Consider the following 24,906-nt stretch of genomic DNA (forward strand, 5'->3'; position numbering starts at 1 on the left):
TTGAGCTTTGAAGGAATGGGCAGAATGTCATTGAACAAGTTTGATATTCTACTCCAATTTACTCGTGTTCATTTATTGTTTAGAACCATTATAAAATAAACGTATTTGAAAATCGGTGAGACATTCTTGTACAAAATTATTTTGGTCAGTAAAAAATCTTAGCAAATGTCAATGGGACTGAACCTACATGTTCAACGAGCGACAGGCGGACCCAAAAAAAAAAAGAAAGAAAGAAATGATTTTGATCAAATTCAACCGGGAAAGATAAAAGAGAATTCCGTTAGCCAGCGTTATCTGTTTTTTAAGATGATAAATCGTGTCATTTTAAATTACACTTTTATATTTTTAAGTTAAATAAAGATGTGAATAGTTTTTTAAGATGATAAATCGTGTCATTTTAAATTACACTTTTATATTTTTAAGTTAAATAAAGATCTGGAATATTCACGTAAGAAAGTGTATATCTACCTAACTACCTTCGAGACTTTACAACTATATTTCAATTTCAAACAATACCCATAGAGACGATAGAAGACTCATTCCTTTATGATCAGATTAGTTGTCTACTGGGAGTTTGTCCATGTTTTTTGTTTTTTTTTTGTATCTCTAACTAATTCTGTAGTCTAGTTTGAATTGGTATATCAATACATTGCATTTGTGATACTAACCTCAAGGCGAATATATCAATCAAAATTTTTGTTTTACATCGATACCCTGATAAGGAGCAATGTACAATTCTCGAATCATATTTGACAAAGAACAAAATTCTAGGAAGCAATAGATTTGGGTTAGTGATCTGTACAAAGCGCTTGGCGAAGCATTTCCTAGTCGCTAGCTCATTCTTCGCGAAGCAAAGCTGCACACGAAAACAAATAACAAAGCTGAACACGCTGCAATTTAACATAAAGTAGGCTGAAAATGGAACATCATTGCTTACAATTTCACTAACAAGGATTGCTTCCCTAGGTTGCATGGATCGGCTCAAGCTCTCTGGGTTTTATTGATGAGAAGCGACATAATTTCCTCTGGTGTGTTCCATACTAAGACCTCGTCGGAATCTTGCCGTTAGACAATACTTTGTTCCTTGGGTTTGAAAAAGAGTAACTTTAGGTAATCTAATGGCGAAAGCATCATCTATTTCCTCCAAGCTCCATCAACCGGTGATTGTGTATTCTGTGGCTCTTTCTTTGAGTTGGTGACCTTCGCCTTTTCAACTTCAGCCTCTTTCTGTGCCTTTTTCTTCTCCAACTCTAGTTGTTTGCTGTTATCTTCATGGGCATGCGAGAACAATTTAACAAAATTGAAAAGTGTCGAAACAGCTGCATTAAAACCAATAGGTTATTATGAGAATTCGCGCACGAGGTAAGGTAGTCATGATGAACTCAAATCGATAATGTACTCATCCAATCTCAGTATGGTAAAATGATATATTGCAGACAAACAAGCATCACATTCCTGATAGAAACACCGCATGGAGAATAAATAATGTTAACAAAGTAAAAGAATCATCTATAATAGAAACACCGCATGGAAAACTAAATAATAATTGAAACGTCATTGTGCGCCTAGAAAATAAAAAATAAAAATTCAAACTTCAGTTACCCAACCAGTGATTGCTTAGCTGGGGCCGTCTTTACCTTGCTCGAATGGACACCGGGCAGGATCTTCTCCAAAGTAAAGAGCTACTGCATCCGCATTCCTGCCCTGTAAAAGTTCAAAAAACATGAATCTTCACAGATTGTAAAAACATCAAAAGCGGCGTCGACAAGCATACCACACTGGAATATAGAGAAGTTAGGGATCTAACTTCTGCTTCAGCACCAACCAGAAACCCCTTCAGTGTCTGATAAACATGTTGGGTAAGCAAGGTTGAAAAATTCAAAAGAATAGAAGATAAAATATTCTCCAGAGTTCCATATTGATGACAAAAGTGATTACACTGAAAAACAATTATGAGTTTGATGAAACTTCTTTTTCTTAAGGTTTTTAATCAGGTCCTCTCAGTATTTTTCCCTTGCTGGTGCTTCTGATAGCTGGTTAAGTATGGTAATTGATAATTGCAGGTAATGATAAAATTCTAGGAAAAAGCTTGCTATTTTATTCACTTAATTCATGTACAGCTTACGAGGGTGCTTCTGTAGCTGGTTAAATATGGTAATTGGTAACTGCAGGTAATGATAAAATTGTAGGAAAATATTCACTTAATTTATGTGCAACTTATGGGGGTTGATCCATATTATATGGTCATGTACCTACAAAAGGAATAAATAGACAAGGAAATGATATTAAAAAATAGCAATAGAGAGAGAGAAATAAGAGAGATTCAACAGAGATATTCCAAAGAATATTCTAAGAGAAATAGCAGGAAAAAAATTCCAACAATATAGCAGGAAATATTTCCAGCATTATGGTAAGACAAAATTCTAATTTTTCCAACAAATTGCATGTCTAAACTTGCATGGCTTAGTTGGTTTTGGAATATGGTTTTATGGTTGCTAAGTAATTCATCGTGAATTTGTTAGATTTAGTTGTGAAATAAAACCCATCCCTTTCATCTTTAGCTGGTGAACAAAAGTGTGCATTATTTTCTACAAGAAACTGAAACTCAGGGCCCAAATGGGTAATTGGAGCTGCCAGAATATCACAGATGCATAGAAGTTATACAAGATCGTAATATTACCTGACAGAAAACTTGTGAAACAAGACCATCATTTTCAGATGCTGTTAATTCGTGTTCAACCTTCTCAAGGCCTTTGTTGATTGCTTGCATTTCCTCTGCCAAAATTTTCAACTGCATCTGTAAATGAGTACTTGTGGAATTGAGTTGATTTTTATGCATCAAAACAACGTCAGAGTCAAATATTCATATGTACCTTTGAGGCAGCTTCCAAGCTAACAAGACTTTTAGGAAAATCAAGAAGTTCAGGTAGCTTCTCTGCAAGAACCTGCAGTGGCACAAGGAAAGAATGGGTTACGTTTTTAAGATAAACAACATAGAAAAAAATACTCCGAATAACTAAAAATGTATTCTGAACAATTTAGTTTTCTACATTCTGCAATTCCAGAAAGAGAAACCTAACAAAGAAACAAGTAGGAACTAATTGGTGTATGTTCCAACCATTTGCTCACTTCCATAACAAAATCACAAAAAGCAGATGCATATTCAATTTTATCAGAGAAAAAGGACCAGACAGAAGTAAATTGGAAAATAATTATATGCAAATGAATTACCATATCATTTTTTGTTATGACATCAAGCTACAGATATTTAAGTTAGATTTTCCACACAAAGTTGATCATGTTGTGAGGATTGGGCAAAACTGAGTTGCCAATGAAAGTTCAAGCTAGAAGTAGCTTACATAGGTAAAAAATGTATATTTACTGCAACATTCAAGGACCAAACTAAAGTTCATCTGATTCGTATTGGTAACTTGAACTTTATAACTGTAATTTCTTGATGACTAATCGAACACCTTTTTCCAACAGTCTGAAACTATCAGCCATTTAACCATTTTGTTTTCTCTAGTAAATGAGAAACAATACTTGAATCCAACTACACAGTACCTTGCACAGATAATGCATGAGGGTCATCTTATTGTTACGTGCACGTGTATCGGAGAGTTTAAGAAGGCTATCCAACCTGAATCCAACAGCAGAACCTACAAAAGTAAATAAACATATTCAGTAAATAAATGGTGAACTATCTATTAATCTAGATAAACTGAAAGCATGAAACAATGTAATATATGGCTGCAAACTTCAATTTCATTTATGCAAAGGTAAATTACTTCTCCATGCTGCAGAAACTTCACTTTATCTATACAATAACTACAACTAATTTAGCTTTGCTTCGTTGCAGATTAGACCCTGTTTATGCTAATAGTAGATGATAAAAGCCCAAGCAAGCTGTCCCCGCTTTGTACCTAATTATTGACAGATTAATGAAATTTGAAACAGAACTCTTATGTGCATACATAGGTTCCACAAAGATCAAGCTAAATTTATACTCCGTTGCCACATTTTTTAACCTTGAGATTTTTATTCTGGATAGTTAGAGAATACCAAGGCAAGTTTCAAGTTGCTTATTTGTCAGCGTCTCAGTGCCTTGCCAGAACAAGATGACTCTAGTATTGCAGAGGGCATAAGGTGTTGCTTGTCAGCACAACCAACAGAACAGTGACATTCCAAGAAGGGGAAGATCAGGAATGATTAGGTGTTTTGTGTAACCAAACACCTAAGAATAAGGAGAAGAACCAAATAAGAGGGAGATTTGTACAACTTCTCCCTGCAGCCTGAACTGATTATTCGCTGGTGATTCCTCTGTTTCAAAATCATCTTAGTGCCAATCTTCTGTCAGAATAGTCATGGGCAATATGGAATGGTTTTTTAGTTCATGCTCCTAAAATTAGATTGTGGCCTTTCATTTTGTCTAGCAGAAAATTTATCAATTCATTCCTTATGAAGATCAACTTTTGTATGCTTAGAATATAAAAGGGATATTTACACAAATAATCTTAGTGCCATTCTTCTGTCAGAATAGTCATGGGCAATATGGAATGGTTTTTTAGTTCTTGCTCCTAAAATTAGATTGGGGGGGGGGGGGATGGTTAGGGATAAAGCAAAAGACTCTACTCAGAGTAGAAGCAAGAAACTGCTCTGACCGAACCAAAGAGAAATAAATACCATATATTAAAATAAATTGTAATTTAGCTCGTCATTATCTTGCAAGGTAAGGAAGACAGAATATCACCATGCAAGGTCAAGGTTGCATGGTGATAATCTTGGACTTAGATAAATTGGAGGTCAACTTATAAATTAAAACAGCATATCCCTCTAAATATTTATTTAGACAGTGGCCCAACATATTCTGATTGTTACTAGTGTAATAAGATTACAGAAATTTAGGAAGGGCCATGCTTGTGTAATTTTGACTCACCCCTGGCAGTTCCCTGGTTTAATGCATTTCCCAAGGAAAGAATTGTCTGCATGATTCTTTTCAATTTAACTGAACTTCTGATCTGAGAATGAAAGTAACCAATGGTAAGCAATAGGACTATTATAGACAACAAGGTTAACCTCCCTGGATAGGCAAACTGAAAACTAATAGAAGTGAAAGGGCACTTACCTCTTCTGAAGCAGTCTTAACAATGTTCAGGTTACCTTTGAGGTCAGCAACCTAGAAGAAATATGAAAATAGTAATTCCAATCTTCTCAGGTTAAATGAAAAGAAAGCAGGAGACTGCCAACCTGGGAGCGAAACTGGAGTTTGAATGAGAAGACTCTTAACTTGGATTCCACCCGAGGGACTTTCATGAGCTCCAAAAAATACTGCTTAAAGTCAAGAAGGAAAGCGTGAAAATAATACATATAGAAAACCATTTTAGATGCAAGTTGAAAATAAACTGACTATAACTAGTTTGTTTGAGTTAATAAACATGGCTTCAATTTGGCGTCAGAGATAAGGAACAAAGCAATCTAAAACTAATCTTTTAAGAGAATTCCAACAACGAACAAATCTTCTAATTCTTTTCTCATTTCAATAATATACATATAGACTTTTTTATTCATTTGAATATTGTATATAGCATTTATCCTTGTTCTTCTATAAGAGAAGAGGGTACTTTGAATAAATAAATAAAGGATTAGTTTGTTCTCAATAGTTGTTTTATTAATCTAATAAATAGGAACATTACTCTAGATCAAATTGTGACAACACCCAATTTGAAATGGTCTGCAAGAAATTGTGTACTACTCTAAATCAAGTGTATATAGCTATTAGGTGACAGCTAAAATTGCGCATTCTATACTAGTCAGCAACAAAGAACTACATTAGTCCTTACAATTTAGGGTCGACTAAATGCATTACCCTTGAGTCTATGCAAGAAATTGACTTTTATCAATTGTTCCTCTTTTTTGGTTATTAAAAACCAAAACACTTGAATGGGGATTTGTAACTCAACAATGGTGCTTTTCAACTCAAAAACACTGCTACATCACAAGGAAGCATCTAAGTAAATTTTTTGTTGCCAAAATCAAAATTATAACAAAGCTTCCTAAGAGTCTCGAATATTCCATTGTTTTTTAGTTATAAATAGCCACTTTTGAGTTAAAAATGTCAACAAAATTTCATTTCAACAACAACAATAATAATAAATTAATATTAATTATTTGAATAAACAAATTAATAAAAAAATAATAAAAGTATAACTTTTAATGAAATGTATTTATTTATTTAGGATTTTTATTTATTTTTAATTAAATTGGACCCTCAGACTTAGCCCTGCAATCTAGGCATAGATCAAAATAAAAGGAGGCTCGAGGCGCACAGGCATAGGATTAAACTAGACGAGAAGATTGGATAATGGGTTGTGCCAAGCACGAGCTATTTTCCCATGTCAGGTTGTGCAAGGCCCAGTCCGACACAGAAAGAAAAATAGCCCAATGGGCACTTCACCCAAGTGCAGGCCCTCCGCCCAAGCAATGACCTGTTTACACCTCTAGCCAAAATATATAATTTTGAATAAAAATTCATTAAGAAACACTTTATTAGAGTCTCAAGACAATTTTTTGACATTTGAGTTGAAAATAACCATAAAAATGTTGCAAAAAGCATTTCATGGCTTAAAACAAGTCATGTTAACAAAAAACAAGACATACTAGAGGCTTCCTAGGAGTCACAACTAGAGTGTTCCACCGTTCTTTTTTGAAAAAAAAGAGCAATTTAGATCTCAGAGTAACAATCAAAGTATTTTTGAAATAACATGAGACAAGTCATTGTGGCAAAAAAATTCATAGTTTCCTGAGAGTCTCAAGTAGTGTGTTCTAGTGTTTTCGAGTTGAAAAGACCCATTTTGACATAAAAAAGTTATTTTTACCAAAATAAATCATTTGGCCAAAAAAGGTATGTTAGGTAGTATCCTTGGTGCTCTCAACCTGTTGCAACCCAAGATTTTTTTTTTTTTTTTCGTATAACTCTTATTATCACAGATCCTCTCAACCTGTTGTACTTTCAAAATGATCAAGTTACAACCATAAAAAAAAATAGAAAAACAAAAAATTTAATTTCTTAAGACGAGGTATTTGGGATAAGTTAAAAGAGGTGCATGATTTGGGCAAAAACAAAGTAGGATGCACCTCTAAGAAACTGAAAATTTTGGTGTGCCCTTTGGGAACTCTAATGGGATACCACACAACAAGAAACGAAGCAGTTGTAGGAGTTCAATAGGTGACTTACTGAGAATGAGAAACTAAGCCTAATATTTTTAGATCATCAGTCATCGCCATCAAAATATTTATCCCAACTATTTTTGGAGTCTGTTATATAGATCTTACCCCTTCATTAAGCTTTGCAAGGTTGTACCATTAATAATATTCGAGATCAATTAAATCAGTTATATTATATTAATTGGAATTCTTTATGATCTTCCTCAACCCCGCACGCATTCCAATCTGATTGATTCAAGTCATCTATGTACGAAATTTATTTTGTATTGAAGTGATTGTTACCTAATTATTCAATAGACCATGTGAAACTAGGATAGGACATTTTTGTAGTCAAATAGCACCGGTAAGCCCCTCCTCCCAAACTGTTGAGACAATTTTTAGATTAGATGATTTTCAAGTGTTTAACAATTTTGAGAAGGGACCCAAGTGAACAAGGCAGTGACAATGGGGTCTCTGTCTCATTTAAACACCAAATGTTGTGTGACATACTCGCTTGTACAGGTCCAACAGAGTATCAACAGAGAATCAAGATTACAAATGTTAAATAAAACTACTACTTTGATGAAAATCTATATTCCAAATTCCACAATAAATTAGACAGCCATAAAGCAACAAATGAGCACACTTACCTGCTCACATTTCCCTAAATTTTCTATGTCTCCGTTGTATGCCTGAAGATTATAGGATGAAAACTAATTAGGAGAACTTGCAACATAAGAGAATAAGACATCAAAAATAGGATTGAAGAATAATAAGAAAGACCAAAAAACAAAACCATCAAAGGGAGAGAGGGAAAAAAACCACCTTCAGTAGTTCCATTTCCTCCTTTGTAGGACAAAACTTTATAAGGTTCTCAATCTGATCAATATCTAAGATTGAATCATCAAGGGCAAGTACTGAACTCTGTAAAAAAGTCACAAAACAGCCCTTAGGACTTAAATAAACAGTACAAAAAATAAGGAAAAATTCAAAGCCAACTTCATGCCTCAAAATGATTCTAAAGTCTAAACTAAATCATCAGATGATCAGAAGCACATTTAAAAGAATTAATTTATCTTATATAAACAATTAGTAGGTGATTTATGAAAAGAAAAGAAAAAACAATATACAAACCCACACCATTATACAAGAATCATAACTCAACATAAGAAATGTTGTAAAAGGTAAGCTTCATGTCTCTAATAACCATCAATGTAGAAATAAACCATCCATCAATTACTTACCATTAAATCATTCAATGGCATCTTAACCTTAGTAAGCATGATTTCACAATTGTTAGCCCGTCTAAGATCAATCTGCAAGAACAAGAGATTTGGATATATCAAAAGATGGTAAAGCAAGCATTGCACTACTAAAGAACTGAAGTCTCTGTATCTATGAAAGTAAGTCATAACAATAATCAAGTTAAAAAAAATCAGAATTGTGCCTCAAAGATAGGTTGTCAAGTGTTACTCGCAAATCCTTTTTTCAGTGTCTCTCACACCCCTTGCACCTATAACCATAACTTATTCTACTTATCTAATTAAAGAATTTCACATATCATCTTTAATTTATTTTCTCCAATTTTATTGTCAATTGGAGGTACACCTAATCAACACCTAATTGGCTAATTGCTTTAGGATACTAATTTTTTTTCTTGTCATTCTCACACATTAAAATATTACTTCTAGAAACAAACCAATCCATCAATATAAATTTTATTTAAACTTTAGGCCCTAATCTAGATGTGGCCCATCCACAACAAACCTTCTTGCCCCTATGATCATCCAACATGTTCCCTACATCCTCCAGTGTCCAATCTTGCTCCTACTGCACTTAAGAACTTCAACATCCCCCATTCCCTCTACAGCAGATCCAGGATCATTCATGGACTGAGGCAGAGGATCCTTGATGTCAACCTATAGAGTAACAATTCTACAAAATGGGGAAATAAACTAAATGAACTCGCCCAAATGTGAGTGGAGATTGCAGGAAAAAAGGGGCAAAAAGGAAGAAGTGCAGTAAGTTAAACTTAGAAAGACACCAGTTCAAAGGTCTATGGACCTTTCGTATTTTCGTAGCTTCCGTGTAGATAGCCATCTCAAATGGCAATAAACTGCCATGCTGTTGGCATGTACACCTTTCAACCTTGGCTCTTATGATATGATCACAAAAACAATTCAATTTTCCTATCATCAGAACTATGTAGCTTATACACAAAAGTATCAGTCTGAATAAATTGTAATTGAAACACTAAGAAAATGGCAGGTAACATACAAATAAGTTATTATCTTCTCCATTGATTGGAATGTAGGCTTAACTGATACACATTATCATTCTGAATTTAGGAAGCAAGGGCTTACCAGATGAACTTTGTCAAACTTTGGGGCAGTTGAACGCCCACTCTTGGAACCTGCACCCTGAATATTAGGACTTGGCACTGCTGTAGAAAAAAGACTCTCTAATTCAGACATATCAAATTCAGGTGCCCTGACACAATAAAATAGGCAGTATGAGATAAATTCTAAAAAGTGAAACCTTAACACAATAACAAAGGAACACCAAATACTTTGAAAATTCATCTGTATTTTGTGACTCAGCCCATAGGCTTCCTTGCACTGCTCTTGTTACTTTAACCCAATGCAATGGCTTCAAGTTAGACTTTTTTGATGTGGACTGGTTAAACTGAAAGTTTCTGAAAGTTGGAGTTCGACTTGGGAGCTGTCCCTTCCCTCCTAACAAAGAACCATTCATGCCACTGGGAGGTGGTGGAGGAGCATTCATGCCACTAGGAGGTGGTGGAGGAGCATTCATGCCCCTGAAGGGTGGTGGTGGTGGAGGGGCATTCATGCTGCTAGGAGGTGGTGGAGGAGCATTCATGGTACTTGGTGGTGGTGGAGGCGGCAGTGCATTCATGCCACAAGTCGGGGGTGGTGGTGGAGGAACATTCATACCACTAAGGGGTGGTGGAAGTATTGCCTCAGAGATAGTTCCCTTAGCTCCAGAAGAGTAAGGAACGGAAAGGCTCTTCCGGGAACTTGGAGGAACAAGAGATGGGACAAGTGGAGAAGGTAATGTTTCAGAAGAAGAACCACCTGAATTGTTTGATGAAATATGAGGTGGTGGAGGTGGAGGTGGAGGTGGAGGTCGAGGTCGAGGTGATAATGCATGCTCTGAGACAGATTGTGGAGGAGTTGGAGGGAAAGGAACATCAGGTGTATTAACTCCTTTTCCTAATGGAGAAATGTTAGCTTTGGGAATTGGCAAGGTAACCAAGGGTGGTGGAGGGGGACTAGGTATTGACTTACTTGCCTTGATGCCTACCTGCTGTGTAACTGATGAAGCAGTAGACTTTTCTAAGCCAGCAGAGGGAAGGGGCGATGAAGTGACTTTTAAGGAAGGTGGACGTGGAGGTGGAGGAGGATTTGAAGTTGATTGAATAGAATTTCTAAGATGAGAAGGTATGTCTGGTGATGGGGGCACTTCTGGGATAGAGCCTTTAACAGACATAGATAGGATATCCACTGGAGCCAGTTGTTTGCGAACTGTTGGAGCTTCTGTTTTGGTAGCACAAGTATGAAGAAGTGGTAGTGGAAGAGGAGGAGCAATCGTAGATGAGCTTACTCTTGGTGGTGGTTGAGGAGGAGGAGGAGAAACAGAAGTAGGAGCACGCATAGTTACTTTTGGTGGTGGTGGTGGCGCCGGCGGCAGCGGTAAACGGGCTAATGAACATGGTGGAGGGGTAAGTGAAAATACTCTAATTGGTGGTGATGTTGGTTGTGCTGGCGGCGACAACAAGGGCTGTGTTGGTGGTGGGGGTGGGGGAGGAGTGATATGGGCAGGTTCTACTGAAGCCTCTTTTGCTGAAGTTGGTAGTACTGGTGCCGATGATAAGCATTGTGGTGATGGTGAAGCTTCTTTTGTATAGCTCACTGAAGTTGTTAATAGTTGTGCTGGTGATAGTTGCTGTGGTGACTCAGAGGGAATAGTGGATCCAGAAGCTGAACTCGTTGAGGCAATCTTCTTTGTGTTAGCTTCAGAGGTATTAGATGCAGCATGGTCATCCAGCAGAGTCATAATTCCAAGAGGTGAACGAGCACTGTGATACCTTGAAACAGTTGGATGACAGCTGGGACTAGAATTAGAAGAAAAGGCAGCAGTTGATTGAGGTACAGGAATTCTTTGTGATATTAAAGATGGAAGTTTTGCTAGAGCCTGTAGACCATGCAATTCAGCATTGTTCTCTGAATTTGAATCAGAAATTTTGTGGAATGGAACAGAATGCATTGTAGAGGGAGGGAGAAATTCTTTCTTTTTTCTGTCACTATTTTCATTAGATACGACTTCCTCAAACAGTATATCTGAACTTAATTCTGCTAGAAAAGCATCAGCTTTAGATTTCACTGGAGAAACTGAATCCAACTTCTCTTGCAAATACTTAGAAGAAGCAACCTGCTGAAGGACTTTCATGGCAGTATCTGGTTTTGTTTCTAGCCAATCTAAATTGTTGAACATTTCTTTCACTTTATCGAATGCTTCAATTGGAAGGCCCTCCTTTTCATCAACATTTATCAATTCCAACGATGCCATTGAATTAGGTGAATCCATCTCTGAAAGAAGAATCTTCTCACAAAGAAAAAGGACAAAAAAAGAGATCATTGGAAGTATAAATTTATACAAACTCAGAAAATGATAGGATGGGAAACAGACCTCAACTCTGAAATTCTTTGGAAATCGATCTTTAGCATCCCATAAGATATCTATTGCATCGCGATCTAGCATCAAAATGTTAGACCTGATAAAAGCTGTATTGAACATCACTCTGAACATCATCTCCTCACGTTGTAGGTCCTCCTCCAAACTGATGCACTCAAGCACAACATCCCCTTGAATATGGCAATGGATATCAATTTTAACAAGTTCACAATCTTCCTGTGTAAGCAGAAATAAGTAGAATGTTGAAAAATAATATTCCAGCTAGCAGTAAAAAGTATTCAAATGCATTAATGCACGTGTATGATACTCTTTTCAACAAAATCTTCAGATTATAAAAGGTCCCATCTGAGAACATCAGCTTCTTTTACGGAAAGCAAAGTGAGCTAGAGAACATCATGCACATTATTTCAATTGGTATTTAATTAACTACTACAGCTCATGAAATTCCACAGACAGTTGCTGATATTTGAAAAGAAAAAAAAGTATGAAATAAAAAGGTTCTAAGGCCTTAATAATATCCACTTCAACTTTAAAAAAAATATGAACTCATTAAAGTAAACTGAAATTACCTGTTTGTAGAAACGAACTAACTTGCTCTTCTTAGGCATTGAGAATAGAACTTTGGGAGTTCTATCAACTGCAAGAAAGGGATCCTGCCCATAAATTCGAAACAATGGTCTGCATCCGCCAGTTCCATCAAAGTCAGGTATAAACCGGAGAATTACACAGTCCAAAGTAAGGGCTCTATCAAGAGGAGGCCATTCTGAGCCAACATTTCTTCTTGAGACATAATGCAAGTATCTAAGTTGAGAAGGCAGTGGATTTAGCGGTGATAGTAACTGCAAAAGCTCGCGAGGGGCTTGCTTATAAATCATATCTAATGTCCTCTGTTCTCCTGCATATTGTTTGTGATAAACTAGAAGAGCTGCTAACATAAAAGCTAGAACTGGCCAACCACCTCGCTCACAGTGCATCAATAAGATATTTTGTTGACCCAATGAGAGCCAACTTTCACTTGACCTTAAGAAATGGTGAATCATTTCCATTGTGAGCAGTGGGCATCCTTCATACTGTCGTGGATAATCCATCACAGTCATGTCATATTCTGACAAAATACTAGAAATCTGACTTTGACTCACTCCCTCCCGGAAGTTAAATACCATGACAGAGGCATCAGGGAAATGTTCCCGTAGCTGTGCCACAATGCTTCCAACGTAGACCTTATATTCATCTTCCTCCGATACATCAGTTGTGAAGCAACAATCAAACACTGCAAACATTAAACATAACTAATTTTTCCAAATAAAAATTAACAAAAACAGCTAGTCCATTTTGAGGTGTGATTCAATGCATCATGGTATTATCTCTACTAGTAGAGGATAAGATTCATGTGCATAATAATAATAATAATAATAATGATAATGATAATAATAATAATAAACTTGATATTGATGATGATGATGGGTAGGCATTTAGATTTTTAGAGCCAACAGATACATTTATCAATAAGAAAATTTCAAATGAGCTTGTACTATTATCAAGTTAGCAAAAGAGTGCTCCAATACAACACCAGAAGATCAAACAAGAAATGACCAATTACAGGTTGGAAAGAGATCCAATATCTAGAAACGAAAACAAAATCACTGATAAATCATACAAATTGATATCAGAAGATAGATTTATTCCCTTTTTCTATATAAAAAGAAAGAAAGTTTCAACGAAGCGGAATCATACCATAGACTCTCTCAGATATCTCCAGCAGTCCATCTGGTGGCTTGCGGTAAAAGAACTTCCTAAACAGCGCCATCGTAAAGATCCAGCCGATTCAAACACCTCAATGCCGCCACCCAAGCGATCAATATCAACAACCCTAGGTAAAAGGTTCGTGCCCAGGTCAGATTTCTGGGCAGAAGAGGAAAACGAACGACCTTGCAAAACTTGTTTTTGCGGCAGACCGAGTGTGGATTCTGGAACAAAACATGGATTTTGCTGCAACTTCAAGAAATCGCATGCGCTTTTTCACCAGCCCGATTACTTTAATAGCTCCTCGCACTGGGAATGGGCGAAAACCGAAGGAAGGCGAACTTTTGCAAGCAATCAGCATCCCAAAACGACATTTTGAAGACAAAAAATATGCTTTCCTCGATTGAAAATGACAGAGGCGAGTGGAAGATCTGAGATTCGACGAACCGACCGCAATGCTCTTCTGCGTTGCCTCGAGGGTGACGTGGTACGTCGTTGTGCTACCTCGCCATGCTATTGATACTTACACGCCCTAATTTGACGAGTCCACCCGTTTAATGAACGTTATGTTTAACAGAATGTACAATATTCCTCCTTATACTCTTTGAAATCACTATAAATTTTAATATTTCACATATTAGTCGTCTAAAATATTAACTAAATATTTATTTTAAAAACAATGTGACTAAATTCACTTTTAATGTTAATCAAATTTAACATTAAAATGTTCAATTCGTAAGAAAAAAGATTCTGCAGATAATATTTTATTAAATAATTTGCAAGAAGAAATAGGAAGTATGATTAGTGGATTATCGTGGCAAAGGATGACACGTTCTTTACTATCGGTTCCACGTCGAGATGAAAAAAAAAGTAAATACGATGATCAAATAGCCTCTTTATTTTCTAAAAAATTATTTCTCCGGAGATTCGGTTCACACTTTTACGTAATAATTTATTATCTAAATATCATCAGAGCATGATTAGTGGATTATCAGTAACAAAAAAAATTTAATAAAAAAAATCAGCTTGGACTAACTGGTTTGGCCCTATAGCATTTTTCCACCCGTCATCAGACTAAATTAGAAATCATTCATGGCGGACGATTTAAAAACCTAACACCATTTGATTGCACATTCTATTTGAAAAAAAAAATTCTTATAAGTTTATCATATCTAGGACAAGAATGGATATGAGGTGAGGCCTAGGAGGTAAGCACCTTAGGCACATTTTTTAAAGGGCCCTAAAACTTTAAAATTTATTAAACTATTTATTATTAAAATTTAAATTTGAACAAAAAGTGATCGTCTCTTAATTTCGCCATGAGTTCCTCATTGCCCTAATTTCACTGATCCTCATCTTTTCTTGCGACTTCGCTCCTCTTCCAATCGATCGCCACCCAGGGGCTGATCGTCGTTGCCTGTGCTCTCTCACCTCGCAATGTCGTCAAGGCGATCCCTCCGTCTCTTGTGATAGGAGCTGATCCTGTCCGAATGCTGAATCAACGGACGCTGGGCACGTGGCGCTCTCCGGGTTGCTGATGTAGATCTCCGGCTAGTCTCACGAAACTCCGGCGAACCTGCACAGAAGTCGGGCCGGGAAGGGGTTCCCGGCGGCGACCCTCCGACGCTCAAGTCAGGTAAGCAAGTGGTGGAAAAAGTAGCTCCAAAGCTTGTATCTCGCGTACCTCCGGCGAAGTCTGCGGCTCTTTATATAGAGCGGTGAAAGAGCTTCTACACGCCCACCGAGGCGCGTACGTGTCCGCAGCCCATACCTCGATATGGGTTTGTCAGAAAGCTTACCTGACACCATACTTCAACAGTCCTATCGCGCCTTCGATGGGACAACAGGACACCCCGTTGTCAGCAGGTGTTCCTGTCCCTATTTACCCACCGCCGGCCAGGACGTCCGTCCGACCGGCTAGACAAAGAGCGCCGTCCGGACGGCCATAATTCCCTGTGCCGGCCGGGCGGCGCACCCATTACATCCTGCCTTCTCTTAGGTCTTCCGCTCGGTCATTATTTACTGTTTCATTGAGCGTTGGAACCCCGATCCCTGTCAGGGTGCCTTTTACTATCAGATGTTTACTGGCAGACCGATCGGCCTGCCCTTTTTTCATGAGTCCGGTCGGCTCACCCTTCTTCGACGGACCACCTGGCCTTTTGACCTCCACGTGGCGTTGACCCCTCGTTAGGGGGTCCCGGGCTCTTACCACCGGATCACTTGCCTTCCCCTCGAGTCTAGTCGAAGGAGGCGAAGTCCGACTGGCTGGACTGCCGATCTGACTGAGCAATGATCACTGTATTAGGCCGCTCGGCCAGGCATAGGGATACTCATCCGTTCGGCGGTATCTTGTCCGTGCCTTGTGTTCTCTTGGAATCCATGTCCGATGCTCTCCCTTACTACCCATCACGTGCGCCGCGCACGGTAAGGGGAGCTCATTAAATGCGGCCAGTATCCTACTGACACGTGGCGATCGTGCGTTTGTCAGCGTATGGCGGTAGCGTCACTTCCGATGGGACAACCGCCGTTTGAAATGAACGGCTAGATGACGTCCTCGATATCGGTGACCTGGATCGGACGGCTGAAATTAATAGCTGTCGCCCTTATAAAGCGCCGACTTCCGCTTTCCGCCGCATTTCGGCCTCATCTCCTCCCGACGTTTCGCTGCTCTTTTCTTCTTCGGCGACCTTGCGTTCCGGCTCTCCGGCAACCCTACAGCTTCTTCCGATCATCTCCCTTGCTCGTAAGACTTCCTCTTCCTTGCTGCCTCTCCTTTCTTCTCTCTATTAGCTATTTCTTTTATCATCCCGCACTCTTTCCTAGTTTTATTTCTCCTTCCTTCCATCACACGTCCATCCCTGGCCTTATACCATGACCAATACCTCACAGCCGACCGGCGGTGCTCCGGGTCTTTAGTATCCGACCATGGAAAGCCGGTTCGACGAGGAGGACACCTTGCGCCTCACTCGAACCTATGATCTGCCGACCGACCACCAAATAGTGTTAGCCACACCGGCCGATCGGCCTCATGAACCGCCGCCCGACACCGTTCTTTTCTTCCAAGACCAATTTTTGGCCGGGCTACGTTTTCCACCCCACAAGTTCTTCTTACAAATCTGCAATTATTTTCGCATTCCGCTTGGCCAGGTAGTCCCTAACTCCATCAGGCTGTTGAGCGGAGTGATAGTCCTTTTTAAGCTGAACAACATCCCCCTCGACCCTAAGATTTTTCACTACTTTTTCTATCCCAAGCAAGCCGAGTGGGGTACCTTTATTTTCCAATCTAGGATAGGTTTCGTCTTTTTTGATAATATGCCGAGCTCCAACAAACATTGGAAGGAGCACTTTTTCTATGTGCATTTTCCCGAGCGGCCAACTTTTCGTACCAAGTGGCAGACGGCGATGCCGGCGCAACCAGAGCTCGGCAAATTTAGAGGTGATGCGGCCTACCTTCATGCGGCCGAGCGGTTGGTGGGTCAGCGCTATCACATTGACAAGCTACTCCTCCCAGGAGTAATGTATATATTCGGCATGTCTTCCACCCCAGTCGATCTTCCCTGCAGCATGAGTAAGCGATTCTCATCCCTCCTTTTTCTTTTGTTCTAATTGATTTAATCTTTGCTTCTGCAGCTGAAGTTATGTGGCGTGCTAAGGTGACCGAGAAGCTCAAATTGAAAGCCGCTCAGATTGAGGCGGTGAAGAACAAGGAGGTCGCCGAGCGGGGCCTTGATCCAGCCGATCCGACCGGCGAATTAGGCGAGGGGACTCAGGATGCCCCTGAAGCCTTAGCAGCTACTACCTCTCATGACGAGGCAGCGGGCGGCACAGAAACTTCTACCCAAGCCGAGGTAGAGGGTCGTTCGGCCGATGATGTTCCGCTAGTCACTCGAAAGCGCCGACGACCGGAATCTGCATCTGCCTCAACTCCACTTGATGAGCCACAGCCCGAGCGGGGCGCGGATGCTCCGGTGTTGTCCGGGACGGTTTCCCTAGAGAGTACCCCGACCCCACATGGCTCTCCGAGGGCAAGCTTTGAGGTGCCGCCGTCCAGCCCTTCAAGAACTCTGCGCCGTATCAGGCGTTTGGGCGAGCTTCCTTCCTCGTCCACCGGTGGGCCGTCCGGTAAGGCCGATGCTTCCCAGAGCGAGCCGAGCGGCTCAAATTTAATTAAAACCGTCCTGCGCCTCCCCTCAGAGGAATACATGGCTGCTGCTGATCGGCCAGTGGTCCCCGAGCAGCCGATCACCTTGACGGGCCCTCTTGCAAAAGCTTGGGAGGACGCTCGGCGCCGAATAAAAGCTATGACTCCCGGGCAGCTCGGCGACAACAACCTTCAACAGGCCACCGGGGTATGCTCTTTTTCTTTGTTCGTGTATTTGAATTAAGTTTTTAACCTGTTCACTTTTGCTCGTAGAACTGGGTGGAGCAGATTGCCGTTAGCAATCGGTTGGCCGAGCTGGAGGATGAATTGAAAAAACTCAAGGCCGCGGGAGACAGCCGACAGTCGACGGCCGATCTGGAGAAGGCCAAAAAATTACTGGAAGCCGAACGGAAACGAGCTTCCGATCTAGCGAGCAAGGTCGTTCGGCTCGAAGCGATGATCAAACAACGAGATAAGGAGATCAAGACGACGACCACCCGGAAGCGCCAGGCCATCGATGACATGGACCGAATGAAGGTGGAGATCAGAGGGCTGGAGCAATGCATCAAGGATCTGGATGCTCTTCTGGCCACCGAGAAGGAGAGCCGCTCGGCCGATCTTCAAAGATTTGATGGAGATTTGAAGGATCTCCAAACTGCTAGCGACGCCGCCCACGCCGAGCTCAAAGAGTATCAAGAGGGGGAGTCGGCTCGCTCCGACGAGGTGAGGAAGGCATTCGTCCGCTCGGATGCCTTTGGGGAGAAATTTACTGACAAGATCTCCCTCACCTTTGAAGAGGCGATCAAAGCGGCTGTGGATCACTTAAAGGCCAAAGGCCACCTGCCCGCCGAGCTGACCATCCCTCCCGAGGACCTCGCGACCGTGATGGGCGCCATCCCTGATGCTCTTTTTGATTTCGACGCATGAGGAGCGTTTCTTATGAACTTTTTTGTATCCCCGCCGTTCGGCCAAACTTATTTTTGCTGTAACTTTTTTGGTTAGCCCTGTGCTTAATAGATAATCTTTTCCTTTCCTTCAACTTTTGTTTTGGCAAGAAATTTTTCTTTCGTCATGTGTGAAGTGTTCTTTAAAACTCCTCCGCTCGGCTTCACGCTCTGACGTGGACCCAAGCCGCCTGCCTTCAATAACGTCTTTCGCCGTGCAATTAAGCAGCCGCTCGGTGCGCGAACGTCACTCGTTCACTTGCTCGCATTTTTAATTCTAATTAACCATCTTTTACTTTGCGCCTTACCTCAAAGGGGTTTTCCATAGATTTTGCTATGCGAGACGCTCGGCTACTCAGGGGTCTTAAAGAACGAGCTTTGTCGTCGATCGGCTTCTTACCGCCGGAATATATTACATGGATGGCTCTCCCGCTCGGACGTTTATAGACGCCGGCTCGTCTCTCGATATTTAACGTCGGAGCTCGACGGTCTTCCGTTCGGACGTTTATAGACGCCGGCTCGTCTCTCGATATTTAACGTCGGAGCTCGACGGTCTTCCGCTCGGACGTTTATAGACGCCGGCTCGTCTCGTCTCTCGATATTTAACGTCGGAGCTCGACGGTCTTTCGCTCGGACGTTTATAGACGCCGGCTCGTCTCTCGATATTTAACGTCGGAGCTCGACGGTCTTCCGCTCGGACGTTTATAGACACCGGCTCGTCTCTCGATATTTAACGTCGGAGCTCAACGATCTTCCGCTCGGACGTTTATAGACGCCGGCTCGTCTCTCGATATTTAACTTCGGAGCTCGACGGTCTTCCGCTCGGACGTTTATAGACGCCGGCTCGTCTCTCGATATTTAACGTCGGAGCCCGACGGTCTTCCGCTCGGACGTTTATAGACGCCGTTGATCCTGTCCGAACGCTGAATCAACGGACGCTGGGCACGTGGCGCTCTCCGGGTTGCTGATGTAGATCTCCGGCTAGTCTCACGAAACTCCGGCGAACCTGCACAGAAGTCGGGCCGGGAAGGGGTTCCCGGCGGTGACCCTCCGACGCTCAAGTCAGGTAAGCAAGTGGTGGAAAAAGTAGCTCCAAAGCTTGTATCTCGCGTACCTCCGGCGAAGTCTGCGGCTCTTTATATAGAGCGGTGAAAGAGCTTCTACACGCCCACCGAGGCGCGTACGTGTCCGCAGCCCATACCTCGGTATGGGTTTGTCAGAAAGCTTACCTGACGCCATACTTCAACAGCCCCATCGCGCCTTCGATGGGACAACAGGACACCCCGTTGTCAGACTAGGAGTATGGCCTAGCCATACGACTTGACGGCTGTCAGCAGGTGTTCCTGTCCCTATTTACCCACCGCCGGCCAGGACGTCCGTCCGACCTGCTAGACGAAGAGCGCCGTCCGGACGACCATAATTCCCTGCGCCGGCCGGGCGGCGCACCCATTACATCCTGCCTTCTCTTAGGCCTTCCGCTCGGTCATTATTTACTGTTTCATTGAGCGTCGGAACCCCGATCCCTGTCAGGGTGCCTTTTACTGTCAGATGTTTACTGGCAGACTGATCGGCCTGTCCTTTTTTCATGAGTCCGGTTGGCTCACCCTCCTTCGACGGACCACCTGGCCTTTTGACCTCCACGTGGCGTTGACCCCTCGTTAGGGGGTCCCGGGCTCTTACCACCGGATCAGGAGCCAATGCTCCGTCGCCGTTGGTGATTGGCAATTGATGGTGATCAACAGTGCCATACCTGAGATTTTGATGGTCTAAGTTGAACTTCAATAAAAAGGGTCCTCTTACATCGTCTTACTACTATATTAACTTAAAAAATCATCTACATTTCAAAATATGATCCTCCTTATCAAAATTTTTTAATGAGGCTACAAGATGTACAATAAAATAAAGAGTTGGATAGCATGAATATTTCAAATAATAATAAAAAAATAGATATTATTGATAATCATTTAATACAATATGTCTTGCTTCCGTTTTAGCTATAAAAGTACAATATATATTGCTGTCATGTTTTAGTGAGGCTACAACATGTAAAGTAAAATATGAAGTTAAATAATACTTAATATTACAAAATATAATTAAATAAAAAGATAAATATTACCAATAATCATTTTGAATACAACACATCTTGTTGTTTTAGTTGCAAAAATATCAATTAAGTTTGTACAATCAAGATGTTCAACTATTTTCTTTTCAATAGACAACATCACTAATCCATTTAATCTGGTTGATTGAAGATATGTTTTAATCAACTTCGACTTAGAAAAACTCCTTTCTATAGATGTCACTGTAACTGGTATGGTCAATAAAATTCTATATGCAACATGAGTATTTTGGATATCAATCATCCATATTTTTCAGATAATTCAAAACATCTATTATTATGTTTATTTCCATGCTGGTAAAGACTATTTCAAAATTGATAACTCCATATACAGATCATCTCCATCAACATCTGACTTACCATTATATCTCAATGTTTCTTCAAGATTTTTATAAAATTTCATTAGGCTATCATCATTAGCAAACTTTTCTTTCTCTAGATTGAACAAAAATCTAAATGTTTCTTCATGCTTATAAAATTGTTCAAATCGGATTTTTAGTGAAGAAATAGCTTGATCTATTAAGAAGATTAAATAATTAACTCTAAAAGATTATTCAGCTATTGTATCACATCTTCACTATTACTTTAATCAAATTATTTCTTTTTTCGGATAATGCATTTTTCTTTAAACGTAGTTTTAATCTCCATTTCTTCTGCCATTTGCTTTGCTTCTAGCATGACCTTATCAAATCTAAACTAACAACTTGTGTCAAATTACCATGTCAAGCAAGAATTCAAAATTTTCAAGTTCATATGTTGCCAATGATTCATCTTCACTCTTTATTTTGGATCTTTACTCGTTTGTACTAAATCAAATAAAGCATCTCTAATTTTTTATGTTTGTTCTTTTATAACTCTCACGCTTTCAACATGAATTTCCCAATGAGTTTGTGATAATGGGTTAACTATTAGGCCTTCTACATGATCTTTAAAAACTTTCCAATGCTTGGTAGAAGATAAAAACAATGTATAAATACGTTGTATCACTCCAAACATAGACATAGCTTTAGAACAACAATTAACCATATCATATAATGCCAAATTCAGACTATGACACTCACAAAGTGTATAAAAGGCTCTATGATTTATTTTAAGTAATCTTTTTTGCACTCCATTATACTTTCCTTTCATATTGGATCCATTCTAATACCCCTATCCTCTTATATCATCAATATTTAGCTCGAGACCATTCAACACATTTTTTAGTTCAGTAAGCAGTCCGAATCTAAAAGTGGAATCCACTTTTAAAAAAACTACCTAGTATTCTTTAACCATAACAGAGTTTGTTGAATTATCCACACAACGTATTATAAGAAACATTTGTTCCTCATGCCTTATGTTTGGAGTGTAATCTAGTATAACTGAATAATATTGCTTCTTTATTTTTTTTTTCTAAAAATTGTAGTTTTTACTTTATTTTCCAATATCTGAATCAATTTATTTTGAATTTTTGGATCAAGATATGTATAATGTGTCTCATGTGCTTGAAAACATCGTATGTGCTCTTGCATTATTGGATTGAACTCAGCAATCATTTGTAAAAAATTACTATTATTCTCAACATAAAGTTTTTCACAATTTCCTCGATATGCTAGATTAATTTTTGCAAGTCTATAGGCAACAACAATTAACTTCTTTAATATTAATCTCCAATGCTCTTTTTCTTTATTATTTTCTATCTGAATGATTTCATCAATTGTTTATTTTTTCAACCTTTTTTCCAATTCATTCCATGTTGTCATACAACCACTATGTTCCTTATTTCCTTCATGCACTGTAATACATCAAGTTAAATTATATCAATCCTTGTAACTTCAGTATCTAATTGACTAATTGTATTCATGCTGTTGTGATTTATGAACAACTAACAACAAAAGTAAAATATTCTATCCAAGGAAGAAGAATAAACTAGCCATTTTCTATTCTTTTTTCTCTCCATTTGCAGTATCCGTTCATAATGCAATACATCAAAATGTCTACCAGCTTTATCTTTAGGAAACAAGATGCCATCAATTCTAGTTGGACCCTTTTCTACTAAAAAAATCTCTTAAATTTTGTTCATTTTCCCCCCATTTTCTAAAATCATCAATATTCAAATGTGAAGGAATCTCTTGGTTTGTAGTTTCAGGCTGAACATCAAAAATATTATCATTATCTTCTTCATCCAAGTCATTCACAATTTCTTGTTCAACTTCCATCGTATTTTTAATCTTCTTTTCCATAACCATTTTGTTATTGATATTAAGGTATTTATTAAGAAAAATGATATGCTCAAGGAAAGAATCTCAAGGAAATACTCAAGGATAGACACATAAAATGATGGGATCCACAAAAAGTGAAATGGTGGGGGTATGAATTTATGTGTCTATTCTTGAGTATTTCCTTGAAATTTTTTCTTGTGCATATCATTGCGCATTTATTCATATCTCCAAATAAGTGTCTCTTCTCTTTGTTTCCTTTTTCTTTTTTGAGATCTAGATAAATATTTTAGAGACATGATTATATATTACACCTAGTTTTAGGCTGAACATCAAAAATATTATCATTATCTTCTTCATCTATTAATATCTCCAAATAAGTGTCTCTTCTCTTTGTTTCTTTTTTCTTTTTTGAGATCCAGATAAATATTTTAGAGACATGATTATATATTACACCTAAAAAATATAAAAAAATAATGTGTAAGAACTAAGAAATAAATAAATAAATAATGGAAAAGAGAAAAAGTTTAAAGGATAAAAAGTAAAAGAAAAGAGAGCTAAAGAAAGACAAGAAAGAAAAAAACACATTCAAGGTAGAAAATGAAGGAATTTTATTTGAGGGCTTTTGTCGTCATGTGCAATTTGGGAAGAACTATGTGTCCTCGACTGCGCCAGATTGGTCCACTTCACCTCCCCTGTAGCTTCTAGACAATATAAGTACTGTAAGCAGCATTTGTAAAATAAATGCATTCGAATTTGGGTTACTGTGAGAATGATTTCATAGTAAATTCATTTGATAAATTTGCAAAAAAAAAGTTGTTAAATGTAGAGAGTGAAAAATAAAAATGAACGTCATCATATTATTCCTTATTTTCAACAATTCAAAGAGGTGAATTGCCAATGCTTACAATTATATCGTAATGGTAGCTACTGTTCAATTGCTAAATTTTGGGAAATTGTACAATTTAATATGATAGGGATATCAAGAAACATTTTTGCAAAAAACTTAACCAAATTTCTTAGGATTTAGCAAATAACATGTTATGGAATTATAATGTAGATATTCTGCCCTCAAGAAACATAAACTTTTCTCCTTTTTTGTTTCTTAGATTTCAATGCACCATTAAGTGTTAAGCATTTGAGGAATTTAGTACGTTAGGTATCAGGAAGATGTACATTGTATACACAGTTAAAAAAAAGAGGCAGATCTAGCATTAGGGCAATCTTAAACTTCAGAAAGTAACATGTTTTTTTTTTCAAGTATAAATGAGTGAAACACAAATTCTAGCAGTCAAATCAATGAAGTAACAAAGAAACCTACCCGATTATGAGAAAGACGAGGATCTCGAGATAAATCACATAAAGGAGAGAAGCTTCAGGCAAGGAAAAGGGGATGAACAATCCAATCGATCAAACTTGTGCTAGTGATTTGTCTTATGATATGCTCGGTAAATTTTTCATCCATCCCACTACAACATAACAATCCAATCAATCAGACTCGCACTTCTTTCGATTATACTTAAGGGTGAGACTTGTGATATGAGAATAGATGAAGTCACGTGAAAAAGGGGGAATCCCCCTGTATGGTTCCTTTGAACGATAGGGAAAAGAGAGGGAGGATCTCTCATGCACCGCAAGAAGCCTCTTGATGGGATAGCCCTTCTCACACAATCTACTGGATGAACGCATGCCACTGCGTATCCCTTTGCTGGCTCCTTCGTGCTTGATGTGGCGGTTCAAAGAGGGTGCCATGTGGCATCCAAAAGTTAATATTGTAAGTATCCTATGGTAGTTTTGGTGTGATCAACAAAGTCAAGTTAGGTTTGTTGGGTTGCAAAGTTA

General features: G+C 39.1%; 1 protein-coding gene across 7 annotated transcripts; it reads right to left on the reverse strand.

Moving 5' to 3' along the window:
• Nucleotides 1-654: 654 nt before the first annotated feature.
• LOC122036579 (formin-like protein 18) lies at nt 655-14,194 on the reverse strand. Of its 7 annotated transcripts, none has more exons than XM_042595941.1 (18): nt 13,654-14,193; nt 12,489-13,189; nt 11,914-12,135; nt 9,773-11,826; nt 9,567-9,693; nt 8,448-8,519; nt 8,029-8,127; nt 7,854-7,895; nt 5,248-5,328; nt 5,126-5,176; nt 4,937-5,018; nt 3,565-3,659; nt 2,874-2,945; nt 2,681-2,797; nt 1,775-1,843; nt 1,638-1,704; nt 938-1,268; nt 655-856 (listed from the first exon to the last, which is right to left on the reverse strand). In XM_042595941.1, the coding sequence occupies exons 1-17, from the start codon at nt 13,724-13,726 to the stop codon at nt 1,135-1,137; spliced, it is 4,158 nt and encodes a 1,385-aa protein (XP_042451875.1). In that variant the 5' UTR covers nt 13,727-14,193; the 3' UTR covers nt 655-856; nt 938-1,134. The 7 variants fall into 7 exon arrangements, with proteins under 7 accessions (XP_042451875.1, XP_042451874.1, XP_042451881.1 ...); XM_042595940.1 differs by having other exon boundaries at nt 938-1,319; XM_042595947.1 differs by lacking the exon at nt 13,654-14,193 and having other exon boundaries at nt 938-1,319; nt 11,914-12,131; nt 12,489-12,625.
• Between the last annotated feature and the right edge of the window lie 10,712 nt (nt 14,195-24,906).

Source organism: Zingiber officinale, unplaced genomic scaffold (genome assembly GCF_018446385.1).
Source record: "Zingiber officinale cultivar Zhangliang unplaced genomic scaffold, Zo_v1.1 ctg177, whole genome shotgun sequence".
In the NCBI taxonomy this organism is placed as follows: Eukaryota; Viridiplantae; Streptophyta; class Magnoliopsida; order Zingiberales; family Zingiberaceae; genus Zingiber; species Zingiber officinale.

What these genes read in the sequence shown, in the direction of transcription:
- LOC122036579 (XM_042595940.1), bottom strand. Translation starts at nt 13,726, where the DNA reads ATGGCGCTGTTTAGGAAGTTCTTTTACCGCAAGCCACCAGATGGACTG. An exon ending in ATTTAGGGAAATGTGAGCAG is followed by an intron (nt 5,329 to 7,853) that starts GTAAGTGTGCTC and finishes GACTTTAAGCAG; the next exon opens with TATTTTTTGGAGCTCATGAA. An exon ending in TCATGCATTATCTGTGCAAG is followed by an intron (nt 2,946 to 3,564) that starts GTACTGTGTAGT and finishes GTGCCACTGCAG; the next exon opens with GTTCTTGCAGAGAAGCTACC.